The following is a 19,201-nucleotide window of genomic DNA, read 5'->3' on the forward strand; positions in this document are numbered from 1 at the left end:
GTCACATTTTCTGTGTTTGTCTGTTTCCGGTTCCTCTGAAAAAACGAGAGGTGTCTTGGTTTTGAACGTGACAACTTGACGATTATAGATTGTGGTCGTGTGTGTGTCTGTGTGTGTCTGTGTCAATAAGAGAGTGACATGTGAGGCTGAGCTCTGAATCCATTTACTGTCACAGGACTTAACAGAGTCACTTTCTCTTTTTCTTTATTCTTATTTAGAATCTCCATCTTTCTCTTTATACTGACTTCATGTCCGTCCATACTCATCCTGCCTGGGGGGGGCGCTGTTGCTCTTTACATTCAGTTTGTGGGTCACTCACTGTCTGAGGTTCATACTGAGCTCCGATGAGGTTTTATCTGTACTTCACCACATATGTTATATTAATTGAATTATTAATTATGACAATAGATTAAAAGATATTGAGTCATTTATCAAGAAGCTTCTCTACAGCGACTGTTTCTCCTTTTCTACGATGACTTCATATAATATAATATAATAACCGGCAGTTTGAAGAAGTAGGAATATGAAAGCAAAAAACTAGATTTTCAGATGAGTCGTCAATTTATCTAAAAATAAATAACTAATTGTTTTTATTTGTTTCACTATTTGTTTAAATCATAAACTCACCCTCCATAGCATTTTATTTTCACAAAGCATAAATGTGTTTCATTCATATGATCTCTATATTGTACCATTCAGTGTTGACAGAAATGTAAAAACATTTTTTGAATCAATTTGGCATCTTATAAATCATCTGTTCAAAATAAAAAGGAATCTTATTTAGATACATTATTTATGTTTTGAATTGTGTAAAGAAAATTCAAATGATTCATGTGTTTTACCCAAATTTATTATTACAATATATATATATATTCATATTAGCCTGTTAAGCCCTGTATCAGCTGATCCATAATAAGCTCCTGTTCACTGCAGGCTCAGATTCCAGCAGGTAAACAAATTCAACTTGTATCTTGAAACAATTCACGTAGAAAATTCATTATTCTTATTATTTACACATTTACTGTACCAGCTGTTAAATATCACAGACTTTGTTCCTCTGCACCGACGGAGGATGAAGCTTTGAGGCCGACGAGGATCAGAGATCAGTTTGTTCTCGACCTGGTTCACTTGTGACTGAGCTCTGAATGGTTGAATCTGCTCTGTGGTAACGAGGAGGATGTCATCATTAACTCAGAGGAGATTGAATCATTTGAGAAACACTGCTGCCACCTGCTGACGGTCATGTTGAGGATGAAGGTGACGGAGCGTCACTGTGTCAGAGCAGCTTCACGTCTCCACCCGGCTGGACTCAGCTCCTCCCTCTCCCTCACCAGTCCCAGGTTGGCCTCCCCTCTGTCCGTTCTCCCACTTCTCCCATCGCAGTCCATGGTGGAGCTGGTTCCACTGACTCCCACAGCGTCTCGCACACACAACACGTTTCCCAGCAGGCGCAGCACCTGCTTCCTCACGGAGGACGACAGCAGGAAGTACATGACGGGGTCCAGGCAGCTGTTCAGGGCCGAGAACAGCAGAGCCACCTCATTGGCTTTGTCGGCCACACCCCTCCAGTAACAGGGCGTGTCTGTGATCTGAGTTTTGATATAGAACACCCGGACCATGTGATAGGGGACGAAACAGAGCGTGAAGAGGAAGAGGATGAAGAAGGACTTCCTGGCGGTTCTGGTGTAGCGTGCGGCGTTGGGCAGGTCAGGTTTGTCATGTGACGTTCTGAGGAGCGTGCGGGCGATCTTTCCATAAGACACGATCAGAGACAGGAAGACGAGCCAGAAGACCACCAGGAGGCCGATGTTGATGTAGGCTTTCCACTTTGCCTTCAGGAGCTGCCTGTAGTGGAAACATCTGGAAACAACAAACAAGCTGCTTAGATCACACACGTTCTCACAAATATAAGGAGTCATTAAATGGAGGAGAAGGTTTGGAGGTGTCACCAACCTGTTGGGCTCTGGGTCGGTCTTGGACATCATGAACAAAGCCAGAGAGAAGGACATGGTCCAGATGCCTGCACAGAGGACGCTGCTCCACCTGGTGGACAGCGCTCTGCACCGCGTCCCCGTGCCGCGGTGGATCTTCAGGTAGCGGTCCACGCTGATCAGCCCCAGCAGCGTGACACTGATGTACATGTTCATGTAGAAGAAGTTGCCCACAACTTTACACAAGAGGGGATCCAGATCCCATTCGTTGCCCTGGCTGTGATAAAGAATCCTGAACGGTAAACACGCCACCAGCAGCAAGTCTGCAAACGCTGCGTTTATCAGAAACACCCTCACAGAGTTCTTCTTAGTGGACTGGACACAGAAGAAAACCCACAGAGCCACCAAGTTCCCAACCAGACCCAGGACGAAGATGATGGAGTAGAACACGGCCAGCGGGATCTGCAGGGCGTGGTGGTCCACGCAGGGGGGGGGGGGCTCCGGGCTCACGCTGACGTTCATCTCCTGGATCTTTGTGGTGAAGCAGAGCAGACGTGTTGGGAGGAGGTGTTTGTGTTGGAGAAGGTTTGGTTCTGGTGCTCAGCCCTGCAGACGGGAGGAGAGAGAGCTCAGTGCTGCATGATGGGAGTTATCTCTTCACATGGGGGGGTTTGGGGTTCAGGCAGGTTTGTGTAACAGCCGAGCTCCGACCGGATGGATCAGCCACGAATCAGCGTTACAGTTAGAAGCTCTGTATCGTCACTTCTCATGATATCCTTAATGAGTCTGCAGAACACTTTGTTTCCCAGTAGGTTTGTCTCGTAAAGCATGAAACCAGTTGAGCAAACCATTGAAGTTCATATGAAAAGATAAGAAACTGAACTAGTAATGATCGAAGCACTTTGCTCCCTGATCCTGAACCCGACAGACAAAGGGATGAGATCTCACAGAGGAACTTATCAAAGAACTCACCTCGTCACTGAAGTCCATAAAAACGTTCTTTGTGCACATGTGGAACAAAAGGAGAAAGAATCCCACCACACACACTGGTGCACACTTTGAGCTGCACGATCCGTCCTTTGGAATCTGTGTGAACGACTGTTAAGAAAAAGATCCTTCCCTCTTGTTATCGATCGTTCATCTTGAAAACAGCAGAATCAGCTTCTCTCTCTGTCCATGATCTCTGCCGCTGTGAGCAGCTCTCGGATCTGTGCTGTTGAAACACGGCAGAGAAACGCTTGAGTGTAGAATGTGGTGATGTTACAGAGAGAAGTTGAAGCTGTGGTCACCTCCTTCCTCTCGAGCAGCACGTAGAACTCTGAGACGCAGAGAGCAGCCGGGGCAGGGCTCGGCACAGAGCTGCTGGTTACACACCCGGGCGAGGGATCACACAGCGCTGCACTAACACAATGTGCTTTCCACTTCGGGCTCTGATTATAATGTGGAGGTATCTCCTCAGCTCGGTCGACTGTGGAAGGGAACGGCTCCAAAAACACCACAGCTTGCTTTCACAATGTTTACAGATGGAGTCGTGTGAGGCCAGAGTGGAACTCAAATAGCCTCCAGTCAAAGAAGAGATCACCTCCTCTACAGTGAACCATCCAGAAGCTTCAGGATTTGATGTTTTTATAAAAGAGACGACTCAGTTAGAAACCAATCATAAGATGTTGGATATAATAAATCATAACTAAAGCAAACATTATTCCATGGAGCGAAAGCTTCTGTCAAACACGATAAGTTTGATATTTAAATGTGTGGCTCTTCTTCTATGATCCTCCCACACCATCAGTTATTGTGTGTGGTGGTGGCGGGTGATGGTTTTGGGGTTTGGGGGTTGGGGTGTGTTATTAAGAGGGTGTCGCTCTTCAATTAGCAGAAAGAAAAGCATGAAATCATGGTTCTCCCGTCTCCTCTGTTGTCCTCAGCCTCACTGTGTGCTGCTGGCGTCCAAAGAGAACTCGGCTCCGGTGAAGCTCGGTGGGTTCGGAGTCGCCATCCAGCTGGGAGAGTCGGGGCTGGTGGCCGGAGGTACAGTGAGCACCCACTGACATTCACATTCTCCTCAGCAGTCAGCCAAGGACATGTCCACATCCAGAAACTGGGACAGACGTGAACGTTAGTCAGCTCAGGGACAGAAGACAGTGGATGAGGAAGCACAGAGACAGACTGAGTTAGACACATTTCTATTAGCATCACTTTCCAAACCCCAACTGACAACATGTCAAACTGAGGCTTCAAAGCAGCAGCTCTCAAACCGACAGGCGACCTCATGATGGGGTTAACAACCACATTATTAACACAAGTCAATATACACAGTCAATCTCTAGATCAAAAGTTAGCTTCATCTCAGCCTCTTACAGTCAGAGACTTCACATCCAGGGTGAGTCAGAAGAACAGTTCACTTTATCTTAGGAAACTCAACTTCTGGTTTCAACCTGGAAATGAAAAGTGTCCAAGTTCCTCATCTTTTAACCAAAAGTTTGAAAGAAACAAACAATATATTGTATTTCCTCTTTTTAACCATAAATGAAAGAGAAGAAGAAAAGCAAACAAATCATGTTGCACTTAATTGCAAATGTGCATTTAGTAAGAATAGAGATAAGAGTGTTGTGAAAGGTTTCCATGGCAGTAGTGAAACCTGACCACACTTCCTTTTCTAGTGAAGGACCAGAGTCTTGAGGGTAAACGAGGTGTGTGGTTCCACGTGTGTGTGTTTGTGCGTCAGGTCGGGTGGGCACGCCTCACTTCATGGCCCCCGAGGTGGTGAAGAGGGAGCCGTACGGGAAGCCGGTGGACGTGTGGGGCTGTGGAGTCATCCTCTTCATCCTCCTGTCCGGCTGCCTGCCCTTCTACGGCACCAAGGAGCGGCTGTTCGAAGCCATTTGTCGAGGCAAACACAAGGTGAGCAGGTCGTCAACACAACGTCTCACACTGTCATACGACACGTGAAGGACACAACTGAGGTGTCGGTGTGTGGTTAAGGTTTTTACTGTGAATGTGGATGTTCACGGTGGTGAAAGAGTTTCCTTCCCCACAGAAAACACCTGGTCACACGTCCACTGTCTCTTTAAGAAGGCGGAGTTTATATACACGTCACTGCTGATTGGACAAACCCACCGAACCACAGGAAACGAGCCTCGCAGCTCGTTAACACGTTTAGAGGAAACACGTCGTTACAACATGAAAACATTTCACTGTCATAACTCATAAACATCATAAACCTGAGTATAAGCAGAATATGTTTCCTTAAAGACAAACGTCTCCACTTCAAACATCACTAGTTCGTGGTCGATCATTACATCATCACATTACATACATGTCATGTGACTGACACTTTTGTCCAAAGCAACTCACAATTCTCACTCAACATTTATGAGGGGCCATTTAGGGGTTCAGTCTCTTGCCAAGGACACTTGGGCATGCAGATGGGGACAAGTGGGATTTGAACCGGCAACCTTCTTGTTGCAGAACCACCACTCTACCACCTAGGCCACACCGCCCTGCAGATCATCTTGGTCCTTACGCCTTCAGAGTCAGGGACCAACTCTCCATCAGTGGACCATCTCCATGTTGATGGTTTAACCCTTGACAGCCTGATTGGAATCCACGGTGTTGACTTCCTGTCAGTGTGTCGTCTGGAGATAGAAACGTTCCGGTGCCTTCCTGTGAACTCTGTGTTTTCACTTCCTGTGTTTAGATGAATCCTCGTCAGTGGCTCCAGATCTCAGAGAGCGCCAAGGATCTGGTGAGACGCATGCTGATGCTGGACCCTGCCGAGAGGATCACGGTCTACGAGGCCCTGAACCACCCCTGGCTCAAGGTACTGCAGAGGCCCTCCTTCCACACGCACCTGAACGCACCGTTGTTTTAACAGTAGCTGAGAACAGGACTTGAACTCAACTTGACTCGTCAGCTGCAGCTTCATGTGGGAAATGGGTTGAATCCCCTTTAAGCTCTTTCTGGTCTGAGCAGCTTGTTTTCTGTTGTGTCTCTGAGGAGCGGGACCGGTACGCCTACAAAATCCACATGATAGAAACCGTGGAGCAGCTGAGGAAGTTCAATGCCCGCAGGAAGCTAAAGGTTTATATGTGCACACACACACAGACACACACACTGCTGATGTCATTCCATCCCAGGCTTGTTGCCGTGATGTTGTTGAGATAAAGCAGATGATGTTGTGTTGCAGGGGGCGGTGCTCGCCGCTGTGTCCAGTCACAAGTTTAACTCCTTCTATGGAGACCCCCCAGAGGAACTGCATGATTTCTCCAGTGACCCCACCTCCTCAGGTACACACACACACACACACACACACACACACACACACACACACACACACAACTCCTTACATTATTCAACTATGTTTCTACTTTTAATTATTCATTCATCTGTTGAGTGTTGATTTGTGTGTCTGTTTCTGTTAATGCTTCTCACCTGTTAGGACTACTAGCAGCAGAAAGTAGGTATCTGTTGGTGATGTGTGTTTGAATGTGTGTTATTTAATTCATCATCTATTAATTATGACATTTTAATATCTGTGATGTATTCTCAATCAGAAGAAGTGCAGAAAAATGAGAGAGAGCTTTTCAGGGACGGAGCCGGGACTAGAACCTTTCTGATGCCAATATAATATATTTTAAAATAATAATAATTCATTGATTGCATTATCAAAGTTTTTATTTTTACTGTTTTACTATAAACTTTATTATAAATAACTATGAATATAAACAAAACACAAATACAACCAAATATATAGAACCTGAAATAAGATAATTAACATGTTTCTTTATTCAAACATGTTTTGTGTGTCTGTGTGTGTGTGTCTGTGTGTCTGTGTGTGTGTGTGTGTGTGTGTGTGTGTGTTACAGGGGCTGTGTCTCAGGTGCTGGACAGTTTAGAGGAGATCCACGGTCTGACCGACTGCAGTGAAAAGGATCTGGATTTCCTCCACAGTGTTTTTCAGGACCAGCATCTCCACACTCTGCTCGATGTGAGTGACACAAACACACACCTTCGTCTCACAAACACACACCTTCCTCTCACAAAGTCGTCTGATTCAGTAAAAACCTCTGGAAACAGGAAACTCAGACGAAATGTGTGGTGTCACCACAAACAGTGAAGACACATAAGTGACACACACATCCCTACAACCCTCACACACACTTATGCTTCAGGCTCATTAGCCCTTTGAGACTAATTGTGATTTGTGAATATGGGCTATACAAATACAATTTGATTGGTTGATTGATTGACATGTCCACGGTGTCACCAGCAGCATCCAATCAGATCTCGTCCTTGATTTAGACGCAGATATGAAATTCAAACTCGAATCAGAACCAGTGAGTCTGATGAGAGACGCTGTAGAATCTGAGCATGTGGATCAGACAGGGAGCCGGTGTGAAGAGGCTGGAACCAGTGGGATGTGATCCTCCCAGTTCTGGTTTAAAGAAGTCGACTCTTTACACCTGAGAGCAGCGTGAGAGTGAGAGCGCTCACTCTGCAGCTTCTTCTGGAGACCAAAGTGTTCCCAGAAGAATCAGAACTCTAAAAAAATGAACGTCAGTCGTCTGATGATTCTTCAAACTTCACAGTAGAAAGATCAGACAGATGTGTGCGACCTGTCAGGCTGGTACACACACACACACACACACATTCTCTCTCTCACACACACACACACACACGTATTTCTTCACACTTTGTCATTTCTCTGTGTTCATGGTTTCTTTGTGACATTCTGGGACCATGCTGCTCATGTAAATAGGAAATTGTGAGTCATACTGTTTGAGGAAGTGTGGTCGTATTACTGAATACACACCACACATCTTTTTTAGCTCTGCACCGACTCTGCAGCTGATGTGTTGCAGTAGAAAAACACAAAGTTTCTCCTTTTCTGCATATCTGTTTTTAATGTTTTAGGATGTGAAATATTATAGGTACCAAAAACCATGTTGTTCACATGAGTTTCTCAGTTTTTAACAGATCTGCAGCTTGTTTGAGGCTTTTACAGTAGATGTTGTGTTGAAGTGGTCGTCCCCTGCTGAGCGTTTCGTCCTCAGAGTCTCTGACTAGATCACAACAAAGAGAAAAATGTCCTTAAGAAGCAGCAGAGACAAATATGAGATAACACGTTATCAGGATCACAACGGGACCTAGATCCAAAAGACCCGGTTGTGTCATCAGTTGTTCAAAATGTTCCTCACCTTCTTCTCCACACTTCAAACACACGATCTTACAGATGTGAGCTGGTCTCACTGGAACAAGATGCTTTTGGAAAACGTGAGATTCAAAGTCAAACTTCTAGAGGCTGAACTGAGAGTTGTGTGTGTGTGTGTGTGTGTGTGTGTGTGTGTGTGTGTGTGTGTGTGTGTGTGTGTGTGTGTGTGTGTGTGTGTGTGTGTGTCTCCTCACACCCTTTCACACCCTTGCTCTGTGAGGGGGGGGGGGGGGGGGGGGGGGGGGTCAGAAATCATCAGTGAAGGAACAATGGCTTCATTTGTCGGGGCCTCGGTGCCTCTCACAACAAGCCTCCATCCCTGTATGTGTGTCTGTGTGTCTGTGTGTGTCTGTGTGAGCCTCCACGCCGCTGACACACAGGATCCTGTCCACGCTGAGCAGACTTTGATAAGTTGTGTCTCGTTTGTGCTCCGGATGCTTTTTCCCTGACAGACCACTTACCGTCTCCCGGGTGAGTGTGTGTTCGTTTGTGTCTCGTGTGTGTTTGTTTGTGTCTCGTGTGTGTGTGTCGAGCTTCTTGTCGAGACGCCTGCAGCTCATTTGAAGTCGGCCCAGCTCCCCCCTGTGTGTGTTTCTGCCGTTTGACTTGTGTAATGAGGCACTTTAGTCAAGTGTAAGTATTTTTATCCTCATATTGTGGTTTTCAAAGCTCCTCTGGCTTTCTCCTGGATGATGCAGGCAGTGTAATGAGATGTGTGACTCCTCACTCATCAGTAGGATATTGTTCTGTTTCTCATGTTTGAACACAGATGCTTGGAGGCTCGTCTGCACTTCACTCGCTGCATTTCTGCATCTGCTGCTCAGCACAGTTCCCACAAAAATATAAATATTCATGTGTTAAATTGTTTGTTTTCTGCAGACACATTGTGTGTTTTAGATTCTGTTAACAACCTTTAGAGGTCAGAACTGTTTGTTTCACTTTGAACAAACACAGAAAGATGTTGACAACTTTCCCCTTGAAAGAACGTGTGCGTGTGCGTGTGTTTGTGTGTGTGTGTGTGTGTGTGTGTGTGTGTGTGTGTGTGTGTGTGTGTGTGTGTGTGTGTGTGTGTGTGTGTGTGTGTGTGTGTGTGTGTGTGTGTGTGTGTGTGTGTGTGTGTGTGTGTGTGTGTGTGGTGGACGACACACTGGGAACGATTCAGTCCTCAGGGTCTCAAATTTGCTTCAGTGGTGTTAAAAGTCCAGAGCGTCTTGTGGAGTCAGATATTCATCGAAAGAGATGCACGACCACCAAACCACAACATCCTGCTCCTCCTCTGCACTCGACCATCCTCACACACACACACACACACACACATTCTACTAACACACATAATTCTCTTCTATTTCTATTTGTTGTCAGCCTAGTTTGCAGGTTGCACACGTGATGAGCTGTTTTTAGAGAATTACACAGAAATTCTCTCGATGAGTTTTGCAGCTTGTTTGTTAAATTACTCTTTAAACTGCACATTTTGTTCCTTTAGAACTTTTTTAAAAACAACATTAACAAAACAGACAACATCGTAACAGAAGTTAAAAAGTGTAAAGGTCAATAATCAGATTCCAGGAAGCACCTCAGATCGATATCTGAGTCCTGTGAGCGTCAACCATGTGTCTGAAGGTTCAGTGTGAATCAACCTGCTCTGATCAAACCTCTCTGTCTCTGTGAATATGAACCTTTGTGTTCCTGGCTTCAGACGAACAGTCTCTGACTCGTGCTTCGTTCAGACTGTTGGTTGAAAACACCCACATCTGTCTGAGGCTGAGCTCGTACAAGTCGCTGCAGTTTGTCCGTCAGCTGGGACTCGAACACACGAGGCCCTTGTGTCTGTCGACGGCTCCTTTGTGTTCACAGCTCAATGAGGGAGAAGAAAGAATGAAACAGGAATATAGAGGCACTGCTGCTGGGAAACAAATGAATAAATCAGAGTGAGGACAAGTGCAGAGTAAACAAGACTTCAGAGTCTTTGGTTTGAAACCATTTCCACTTCCTTCAGTAATAAACATCTCAGTCAGATGAGAGGATTCTGGTTAATAGAGATATCAGGAAACTACTCTTCTGTTCAGATCAGATTTCACATCTTCTTTCTTCTGGTTCATCGTTTCCTCCTCTCGTGACCTGATGCTACAAACATCTGCAAACATCTGTTCACACTAACAGGAATCATTCAAAGTGAGAAAAAACATTGATGTTGCACAAACTCATGGAAGCAAAGTGAGAAGTGATGTGTTGGTGTCACAGAGCAGCTGAGGACAGTTTCCTTTAGTTGATTTAATCTGCGACTCTCTTTTCTTTCAGCTCTACGACAAAATCAACACCAGGTCGTCTCCGCAGATCAGGAACCCTGCGAGTGACGGGGTGCAGAGAGCCAAAGAGGTGAACACACACACCGACAACACACACACTGACAACACACACCGACAACACACACACTGACAACACACACACTGACAACACACGTGTGTGGCACCTGGCCGCTTCATGTGCTTCCTGTTTGTGTTAATTGATGAATTTATTGTGCAGATGACAGATTCACTCGTTTCTGGCTTTTCTCTCAAATCTTTGTAAGGAGACCTAAAATACTTTTATCTTGATTTTTCTGTATTTTCCTTATTTCTATAGAAAGTCATTGTCAGAGCTTATGACGGTAGAATTAGATTTTACCGTCACGTTATCTTCTCCTGAGACGTTTTCCTCTTAAGTCGACATTAATCTAATTTCTTAGTGTTGACAGAAGGAAATAAAGAAGAATATTTACAACAGATTCTGATTTAAAGACTAAATTCACAGATATGTGAAACAATGAGCAGGTGATGGATGTTTAATGAACCAGAGACACATCAAACTCTGAATACATATTTTATACTAACTAGTTAATTAGTTTCTAGATACTTAGCTTCATTACAAAGTTGCTCCTCGGCCAATCAGAAGCTCTAATGAGGCCTGAGCTTCCTGTTTCAGTGAAGATGAATCTGCTGCAGTGGAATCAGACGTGGATATGAATATAATAGGTCTCCTTCTGTTTGTGGCTGTTTGGATCCTCTCGATCTCTGAAGCTCTAACTCTCTCTGCTCGCCCGCTCCTTCTCAGAAGCTTTTCTCACTTTGCCTTAAGTCCTTCATCCTCTTCCTGGTCTGAGATCTGTTCTTATTTCACTTCGGCCGTTTATCGTGAGGATGAATCTGTCGTGAGGATTTGTTCTCGCTCTCAACGTCGTCTGCTATCAAAAGAAAAGCTGAATTTTATTATCTCAGTCGTCAGCCACTCTTCTACACTCTGGATGTGTTGGGCGGGGGGGGACCACAGAGTGATTGACGTGAAGAAGAAGCATGGACGAGGGGAAACGTGGATCAGCGGCTCACAGGTTCACGTTTGTTGTTTTTGCTGAAGGAGCCATTAGAAGGTGTGAGCAGTGAGCGAGTGGGGGGGGGGGGGCGGCTGTGGACACAGACAGAGCCGTCCAGCTGAGCTCTGATTGGCTGTGGTTGGTGTCGGAGAATCCTGACTAATGAGCAGAGCTCTGAGCCTGAGAGGCCGCCGCCCACTGGCCGCCTCACTTCCCTACTTGAACCAGTCTGCAGGGATCCAGACGTGTGGACGCAGCAGATGTGAAGAGAACTTGAGTCTCAGGCCTCCAGAGCTTGTTTTAATCTTCTGTCTCTAAACTGTGTGTCTGACCACAGCCGAGCCGAACAGAACAGGATTGATATCATGTCCTCAACCTGTAAAACCAAGAGGCCACAGAGGCTTCTCCTCGTGTGTTTGTGAACTGGAACGTGTGAAAGCTACAGATTTAACTCCAGTAGCTGTGGAGCAGCTGCTTCATCACGTCTTCAGTCTGTGTGAACATGATCACATGACCTGCAGCAGAGGGAGTACCTCACTTCCTGTCTCTGTCTGCTCCACCTCTCACCTGAAGAACCTCTCAGGACGGCTTCAGTTCAGTTTGACCCCAGATGGACTTCCTGTTCCAGATGGACTTCCTGTTCCAGATGGACTTCCTGTTCCGAGACGTCCTCGTCTGTCCCCGAGTGAAAAGCTGGACACTAACCTCTTGTTGGTCTGACGTCACTAACACAAACTTCAGCTTTGTTGGAACTAATCTTTCTTGGAGTGACTTCTCTGCTTCGGCTGTAGATACTAATCTCCCGCCTCTTCTTCCTAATTCACAACCTGATCAAATCATGTGATTGATTAAAGAGAGGGGGCGGAGTCATCGCTGACCTTTAAGCTTCCACCTGAGCAGCCTGTAACCTTCTGCCTGTGTCTTCCTCCACTAAAGAGTTCAGCCCAAGACGAAGCAAGTGGCGCTTTGAAACATCTGGAATATGTAAGAGCTCATCACACGTCCACTCAGAGGAGGTTCAGAGGAAACACCCACTTCCTGTTGGACGTGTTCACAACACAACACCCGACACCAGCTCACACAATAAGAACCAGTGTTATGTGTTAATGTTACACAGTCTGAGACGAAGGGGGGGGGGGGTTCTCCTGCTCAGAAACCCTGATGCTTCTGAAACTCCGTCATGATGTCATGTGACGTCTGCATTACGCCCGCCTACTGACACGCCCCCTAACATAGCGGCTGGCTGACACTTCCTGGAAGCTGGCGTCCAATCACAACAGAGTGGAGCCGCTGACCAATCAGAGCAGACTTTATCGGGGGTGGGGGGGGGGTCTTAAAGAGACAGGAGCTAAAAGCAAGTGTTTGAGACAGAGGCTGAAAAGAGGAGCAGCAGCGATGGACAGTCTGAGGAAAGAGACTCTGAACATTAGAGCATGAAAAGGTTTTAATATCATAACACTAATTTAAATGATGAAGAAACAGCAGATTATGTTTCCTTTATTAAACCAACACACAGACGTTCACCCACAAGCCACAGATTGACTCCATCATAACTCCTGGTTTCAATACCCCCCCCCCCCCCACGATACAACATTCACCAGTCATGCGCAACATAACTGGAGCTGACATCAAACCACGTCACATCCAGAGGGCAGGAGGTGGAGGAGGAGGTGGAGGTGGAGGAGGTGGAGGTGGAGGAGGAGGAGGTGGAGGAGGAGGAGGTAGTAGAGGAGGAGGAGGAGGAGGAGGAGGTGGAGGAGGAGGAGGAGGAGGAGGAGGAGGAGGAGGAGGAGGAGGAGGAGGAGGAGGCACCAAGTCCTGACCAGACTCCTTGGCCTCCAGAGATGGTGTCACATTGGCTGTGAAGTTGCAGGAGGCGGTGTCAGGGCGAGTTTGAGGGGCGGGGGGGGTGGCGTGGGGGGTGAGGTGGTCGGGTCACTCTCGCTGCTCGGCCCGAGGTGCAGCAGGTAGAGTTCGATGCTGAGGCTGCGACTCTTGTTCAGAACGTGAACTTTAACGTGAACTCTCTCCACGTCTTCAGGTCCTGGAGGAAATCTCCTGCTACTCAGAGAACCACGAAGCTAAAGAGCTCAGACGGATACTGACGCAGCCGCACTTCATGGTGAGTCCAGACACACACACACACACAGACACACACACAGACACACACACACACAGACACACACACCTCTGGACCTCTCACACAGAGGAGATCCTGTATCTGTGTTCAACAGATGCTTTGATCACAAGCGTTTTATCTCCAGTCACTCAGCAGCTTTCTGAAGCTCCTCCTCCTCCTGCTGGGACGTCAGCTCTAGAGAGAGAGAGAGAGAGAGAGAGAGAGAGATGAGTGACAGGTTGTCGGCTTCATTCCCTCCATCACAGAGTTCATCTCTTGTCACTTAGGTCACAGACGTGTTCCAGGTTAACGAGGTCACGGGAGTTTTCCTGTGCGTTAGTTTGACATCATGAGTTTGAAAACTGAACACGTATGAACACCAGTTAGCATGATGTGTGATGTGGGGATCGAGCACTCGGGGGTTAATCCAGTCCTGAGGAAGGTTCCCTGCTAATCCCATCACATTAATGCATCTGAGGCCCGGCTCTGATCAATGGGCAGCTCGGTATCAGATGGACAGAGTGACGGGGGGGGGGGGATTAGAAAACATCAGCAGTCAAGATGGATGCCAGAGGAGGGAGGGAGGGGGGGCGGGGGGGCAGTGGAGGTCAGTAAGGCGTGTCTGATGCGACGTGCTGTGTCGGGTCAGAGCCGGGGGGGAGGGGGGGGGGGAACAGAGGCTTGTTCCAAATTCCTGCAACTTCCACTAAGACCCAGTTTCAGTGGGTTCACATCGTTTCACAGAAGAAACTAACGTGTGTGTGTGTGTGTGTGTGTGTCAGCAGGAATGTACTGATGTTGCACTTTTGTGTAGTCTTTCACACACAATTTGTGAGTTTCTTCTTCCATCAAATCCCTTCAGATGCAGAATGAAGGCGCAGGGGATTGAACCTGCGACCTTCTGGTTAGAGAACGAGATATTAATAATAAAACCAAACTGAAGCAATGCATTATTTCATTCCCTCTTATCTTTCATGTCTTTGCCAAAATCTACACAAAACAATATCACGAGTTCTTTGTTGACTCATGTTCCATCTCTTCATAAATGTTGTGCAAAATCTGTTGTGTAGTTTTCGTGTAATGCTGCTGACAAACAAACACATGTGGGTGAACACATGACCCTCGTGTTAGAGGAAGTCGTTCTCACACTCACTCACTCACAGCACGGGAGGATTAGTTAACCCCTTCACCTTGTCCTCATTAGGAGTCGCACACACACACACAGACACACACCACAGCGGCAGAGACATGAAGGGGATGGCAGCTTCTCAAAGTCTCACGTCAAACAACATCACACACGAAGACGGGTTTCCAGCAGGAAGTCCACATGGAAAGTTAAGGTTGCGTGTGAGTGTGTGTGTGTGTGTGTGTGTGTGTTACTGAGGGAAGTCTCTGCTTTGTTGAGGGTTGATTCCCGTCTTCTGAAGTTCAGAGCGGTTTGTTGAAGCAGAGTGACAGAGGACCAGAGACACCTGAGGGACACGAGGGACACGAGGGACACGAGGGACACTACAACAGAGTCAAACCGTTAAATGTCTCCTGCTGCAGAAAGACGTCTTCCTCTTCCCTCTGACATGACTGTGTGTGTGTGTGTGTGTGTGTGTGTGTGTGTGTGTGTGTGTGTGTGTGTGTGTGTGTGTGTGTGTGTGTGTGTGTGTGTGTGTGTGTGTGTGTGTGTGTGTGTGTGTGTGTGTGTGTGTGTGTGTGGCCCCAGGCGCTGCTGCAGGCCCACGACGTGGTGGCCCACGAGGTGTACAGTGACGACGCTCTGAGGGTGACCCCCCCGCCCACCTCGCCCTACCTGAACGGAGAGTCGCCCGAGAGCACCAACGGAGACATGGACCTGGAGAACGTCACCCGAGTCCGTCTGGTGCAGTTCCAGAAGAACACGGACGAGCCAATGGTGGAGCTTCACACGTGTCCACACGTTCAGCCTGAGGCCACGCTGCAGCCGTGTGCTGAGTTCTGACCCAGTCACTGATTCCACATGTGTGCTGTGTGTGTTGCAGGGAATCACGCTGAAGATGAACGACTCCAACCACTGCATCGTGGCCAGGATCATGCACGGGGGGATGATCCACAGACAAGGTACCGGTTCACCTGGGATCTCAACTCCTCCACAACTTCTGCTGCTGATGTTATTATTTTGACTAAACTTCAGATTTCTAAATCTTGAAAATGAGCCGTCATAATAAAACCCTGTCCTTCATCGTAACGAGGAACCGACAGAGTGATGAAGATGAAGTTCAACAGGTCTTCTCTCTTCTCTGGTTTCTTCTCAGGAACGCTGCACATAGGAGACGAGATCAGAGAGATCAACAGCATCAGTGTGGCCAACCAGACTGTGGAGCAGCTGCAGAGGATGCTGGTGAGTGGGAGCACTGGAGGAAATCTGATCTGAGATCAAATACTAACATGACTCTGTGTTTCTGTCAACTAAACCTGTGTGTGTGTGTGTGTGTGTGTGTGTGTGTGTGTGTGTGTGTGTGTGTGTGTGTGTGTGTGTGTGTGTGTGTGTGTGTGTGTGTGTGTGTGTTCACAGAGGGAGATGCGAGGCAGCATCACCTTTAAGATTGTGCCAAGTTACCGGACGCAGGGATCCTCGTGTGAGGTAACTCCTCCCCTTCCTCCTCCTCTTCCTCCTCCCCTTCCTCCTCCTCCTCCTCGTCACTGTGACTCCTGACCTGGTTACTAACTGCTGGCCTGGTTACTGAGCGTGTGTGTGTCTGTGTGTGTGTGTGTGAATCTCGCTGTGTATTGCTGGGTCAAATAATCAGCACACCAATTTCACAACCAAGATACCGGAACCCCCGACCACACCCCCCCCCCTCCCGGTCCAGGACAAGCCACACCTCTTTGTGTGATCCCTTCAACACACACACACACACACACACACACACTCTGCAGAAGCTCTACAGTCAGGATGATATTTCCGTTGGTTTCTTTATTTCAGCTCAAACACGTCCACATGTCGAATCCGTAAAAAAACCTTAAAATAAATCTTTGTTTTATAGATCTTAATATTTCCCTAGTTTCCTCATCAGTGATTCTTTAGAAATCAGATTTAAATCTTTTGGTCCCGTCACGTGACTCAGAGTCATGTGACCGTCATGTCTGGTAGCAATCATGGTCTCAGCAGCTTGTGTAAGTGCAGCGTCCCCCCTGTGGTGATGTGAGGAAGTGCAGGCGGCTCCTGGTGATGAGGTCTGTGTTCAGATCGCCCCCCTCCTGCTGTGTGTGTGTGGGTCTGTGTGTGTGTGTGTGTGTGTGTGTGTTGGTCTGTGTGTGTGTGTGTGTTGCTGACCTGTGTGTCTTATTTCAGAAAGAGTCCCCCACCACCTCCAGGCTGTCCCCTGCCAATGGCCACTCCAGCGTTAACAGTTCTATCTTGGTAAGGACCCCGTCCCCAGAACACAGACAGACACACAACCTCTCTCTCTGTCCCCTCTGGCGCGTCTCGTGTGTGTCGTTGATGTGTCGTTGTTCTTCTTCACGTCCGTGTCGTCCCGTCAGTCGGTCTGTTTGGCACGTCCAGTGACAGTGGACGAACCAGTGGACGAACCAGTGGACGAACCAGTAGAGTGGTGCCGTGCGTCCGGTCCCTGAGTTGATCCCACGTCTTTGTCCCCGTTCACCTGTCTGAGCCCAAAGCCCCGTGTCCGATATCTCAGTTTGAATTGGTGTGCCTGGTGCCGGCTGCTTGGTGCCGGCTGCTCCTCGTGGAGCTGCTCCTCGTGGAGCTGCTCCTCGTGGAGCTGCTCCTCGTGGAGCTGCTCCTCGTGGAGCTGCTCCTCGTGGAGCTGCTCCTCGTGGAGCTGCCGGTGAAACGCTCTCTCTGCTTCCCTCTCCCCCTGGTGACCCTCTGGAGTCGCTCTGTGTCGGGACAGACGGAGGGACGCTGTGGACGTCCTCACGCTGCTTGGCTTGCTCTGCGCTGGCTTGGTTGCTCCTCAGCTGGATCTGCTTTCAGACTCACTCCTCTTCTTCTTCTTCTGTTGTGTGGTGGTTAGATGATGCTTGTCTGGTTTCATCTGAACGAAGCTGTGGTTTGACGTTGATGGTTTTTTTGTGTTTAACCTTTTGTCTCTGTCATCACTGGTTCTGTCCTCAGGACCTGCCGTCCACCATCCAGCCCAAAGGTCGACAGGTGAATACCTCCCTCACTCACCAGCGCCCTCTGCTGCTCAACGCCTCCCTCCACACACAGTGTTTCTGTTTCTTCACCTTTTTCTGCTTCTCTGAACTCAGGAGAATTTAACTTCTATAACTTGCACAGTGACACGCTGCAGCTGTTTATTAGTTTTTACTGATTTGAAGAACTTGATGTTTCCATTCAAGTGTTGAAATAGATCCAGACTCACACGTCTCACTGATCCTTCTCTTCACACGTCACAGTATCTTCCAGAGCTCAGTTACAAATCAGGAACTTCATTTTCAAATAAAAGAATGGGACCTGATCCCGAGGAAACCGACAGAGTAGAGCTTCACCACCTTTCTTTAAACTGTGTGTGGTAATAATGGCACAGGCATCGTCGAACCACTGTTCCCAGTCCAGCATCACCTCATCCCCACTCAGTTGTGTTGACGTCTCCCTCGACTCAACTCTCCTGTGCTCGTCATCTCATCATGTTCACCGTCCTGCATCATCCATGTCCCCTGATGTGATCCAGTGTTACTCAACCAGTTCAACACAAGTTCACCACAACCAGTCCTGAGGGGTCGGATCCCAACTGAGGACACTGAGCTCCAGTGATTTAAACCTTTGTAGCTTTGTGTAGTGAAACGTGTGAGAAACATAAAGAGGAGAAACGTTCAGGATGTTTGAAACCAGGAGGCAGAGGAACGTGTAATTATACCTGCCACCAGCAGGAGGCAGCAGTACCACAGATTTACCTTTTTTAAATTGTCTCTAGATGTTGAAGGAAGTAACATTTCAAAGTAAGAGTAAGAAGTTTAACTGGACCCCTGCCCCCCCCCCCCCCCCCCACCCCCTGCTGTTGAACATCCCGTTTACTGCATGACGTGTGTGATGCTTTTACGTCCTAGATTGTGTCCAGACCTCCAATCAAGGACAAAATGTCTGTGAAGGTAAGAGCCCACTCCCCCCCACCCCCAATCCCCCCACCCCCCCCCTCAAACCTCTACAGTTTAGTCTGAACCTCGTCGAGCAGCTGACCCACAACCAGCTGAGTGTTGACTTGAACCACGTCCACCATGTCTGTGCCGTTAATTACTGGTGTGGTGAGAGGCTCATTAATGACCAGACCCCCCCCCCCCCCCCCCCCCCCCCCGTGATCCCACCCCCCATGAGAGTCCACTGCTCATGATGTTAGAAAGGAAAAGTTCATCGTGTCCCTGCTTCTCTCTTCATGACTCATTTCTCTTTCTTCTTCATCTACTTTTTTCACCCGAAGCATCGATGTCTGTTGTTAAAACCCCCCCGACCCGCCACATGCACCGTGACCCCGTGACCCTGTGACCCCCCCGACCCCAACGCTCCTAACGTGTGTCCCCCCCCCCCCCACAGATCTACGTCAGGGCCCAGTTCGAGTACGACCCCTCCAAAGACGAGCTCATCCCCTGTAAGGAGGCCG

General features: G+C 47.9%; 2 protein-coding genes across 2 annotated transcripts in view; one reads left to right on the plus strand and one right to left on the minus strand.

The window, feature by feature from the left end:
* The window catches only part of caska (calcium/calmodulin-dependent serine protein kinase a), a 65,031-nt gene that overhangs the window by 42,126 nt on the left and 3,704 nt on the right, over window positions 1-19,201 (plus strand). The window contains 15 exon segments of the mRNA XM_053440465.1: window positions 3,857-3,959; window positions 4,657-4,832; window positions 5,629-5,751; window positions 5,928-6,011; window positions 6,118-6,217; window positions 6,797-6,918; window positions 10,441-10,518; window positions 13,530-13,610; window positions 15,322-15,510; window positions 15,617-15,695; window positions 15,890-15,975; window positions 16,150-16,218; window positions 16,930-16,998; window positions 17,719-17,754; window positions 19,135-19,201. The exon segment at window positions 19,135-19,201 is cut by the window's right edge and continues 130 nt beyond it. Of these exon segments, the coding sequence (XP_053296440.1) occupies window positions 3,857-3,959; window positions 4,657-4,832; window positions 5,629-5,751; window positions 5,928-6,011; window positions 6,118-6,217; window positions 6,797-6,918; window positions 10,441-10,518; window positions 13,530-13,610; window positions 15,322-15,510; window positions 15,617-15,695; window positions 15,890-15,975; window positions 16,150-16,218; window positions 16,930-16,998; window positions 17,719-17,754; window positions 19,135-19,201 (1,462 nt within the window).
* gpr34b (G protein-coupled receptor 34b) lies at window positions 833-3,886 on the minus strand. The gene is made up of 3 exons (XM_053440497.1): window positions 2,904-3,886; window positions 1,954-2,537; window positions 833-1,860 (listed from the first exon to the last, which is right to left on the minus strand). Exons 2-3 carry the CDS (start codon window positions 2,451-2,453, stop codon window positions 1,269-1,271), a joined length of 1,092 nt encoding a protein of 363 aa, XP_053296472.1. The 5' UTR covers window positions 2,454-2,537; window positions 2,904-3,886; the 3' UTR covers window positions 833-1,268.

The sequence above is a fragment of the Pleuronectes platessa genome, chromosome 14 (genome assembly GCF_947347685.1).
Source record: "Pleuronectes platessa chromosome 14, fPlePla1.1, whole genome shotgun sequence".
NCBI lineage: Eukaryota > Metazoa > Chordata > Actinopteri > Pleuronectiformes > Pleuronectidae > Pleuronectes > Pleuronectes platessa.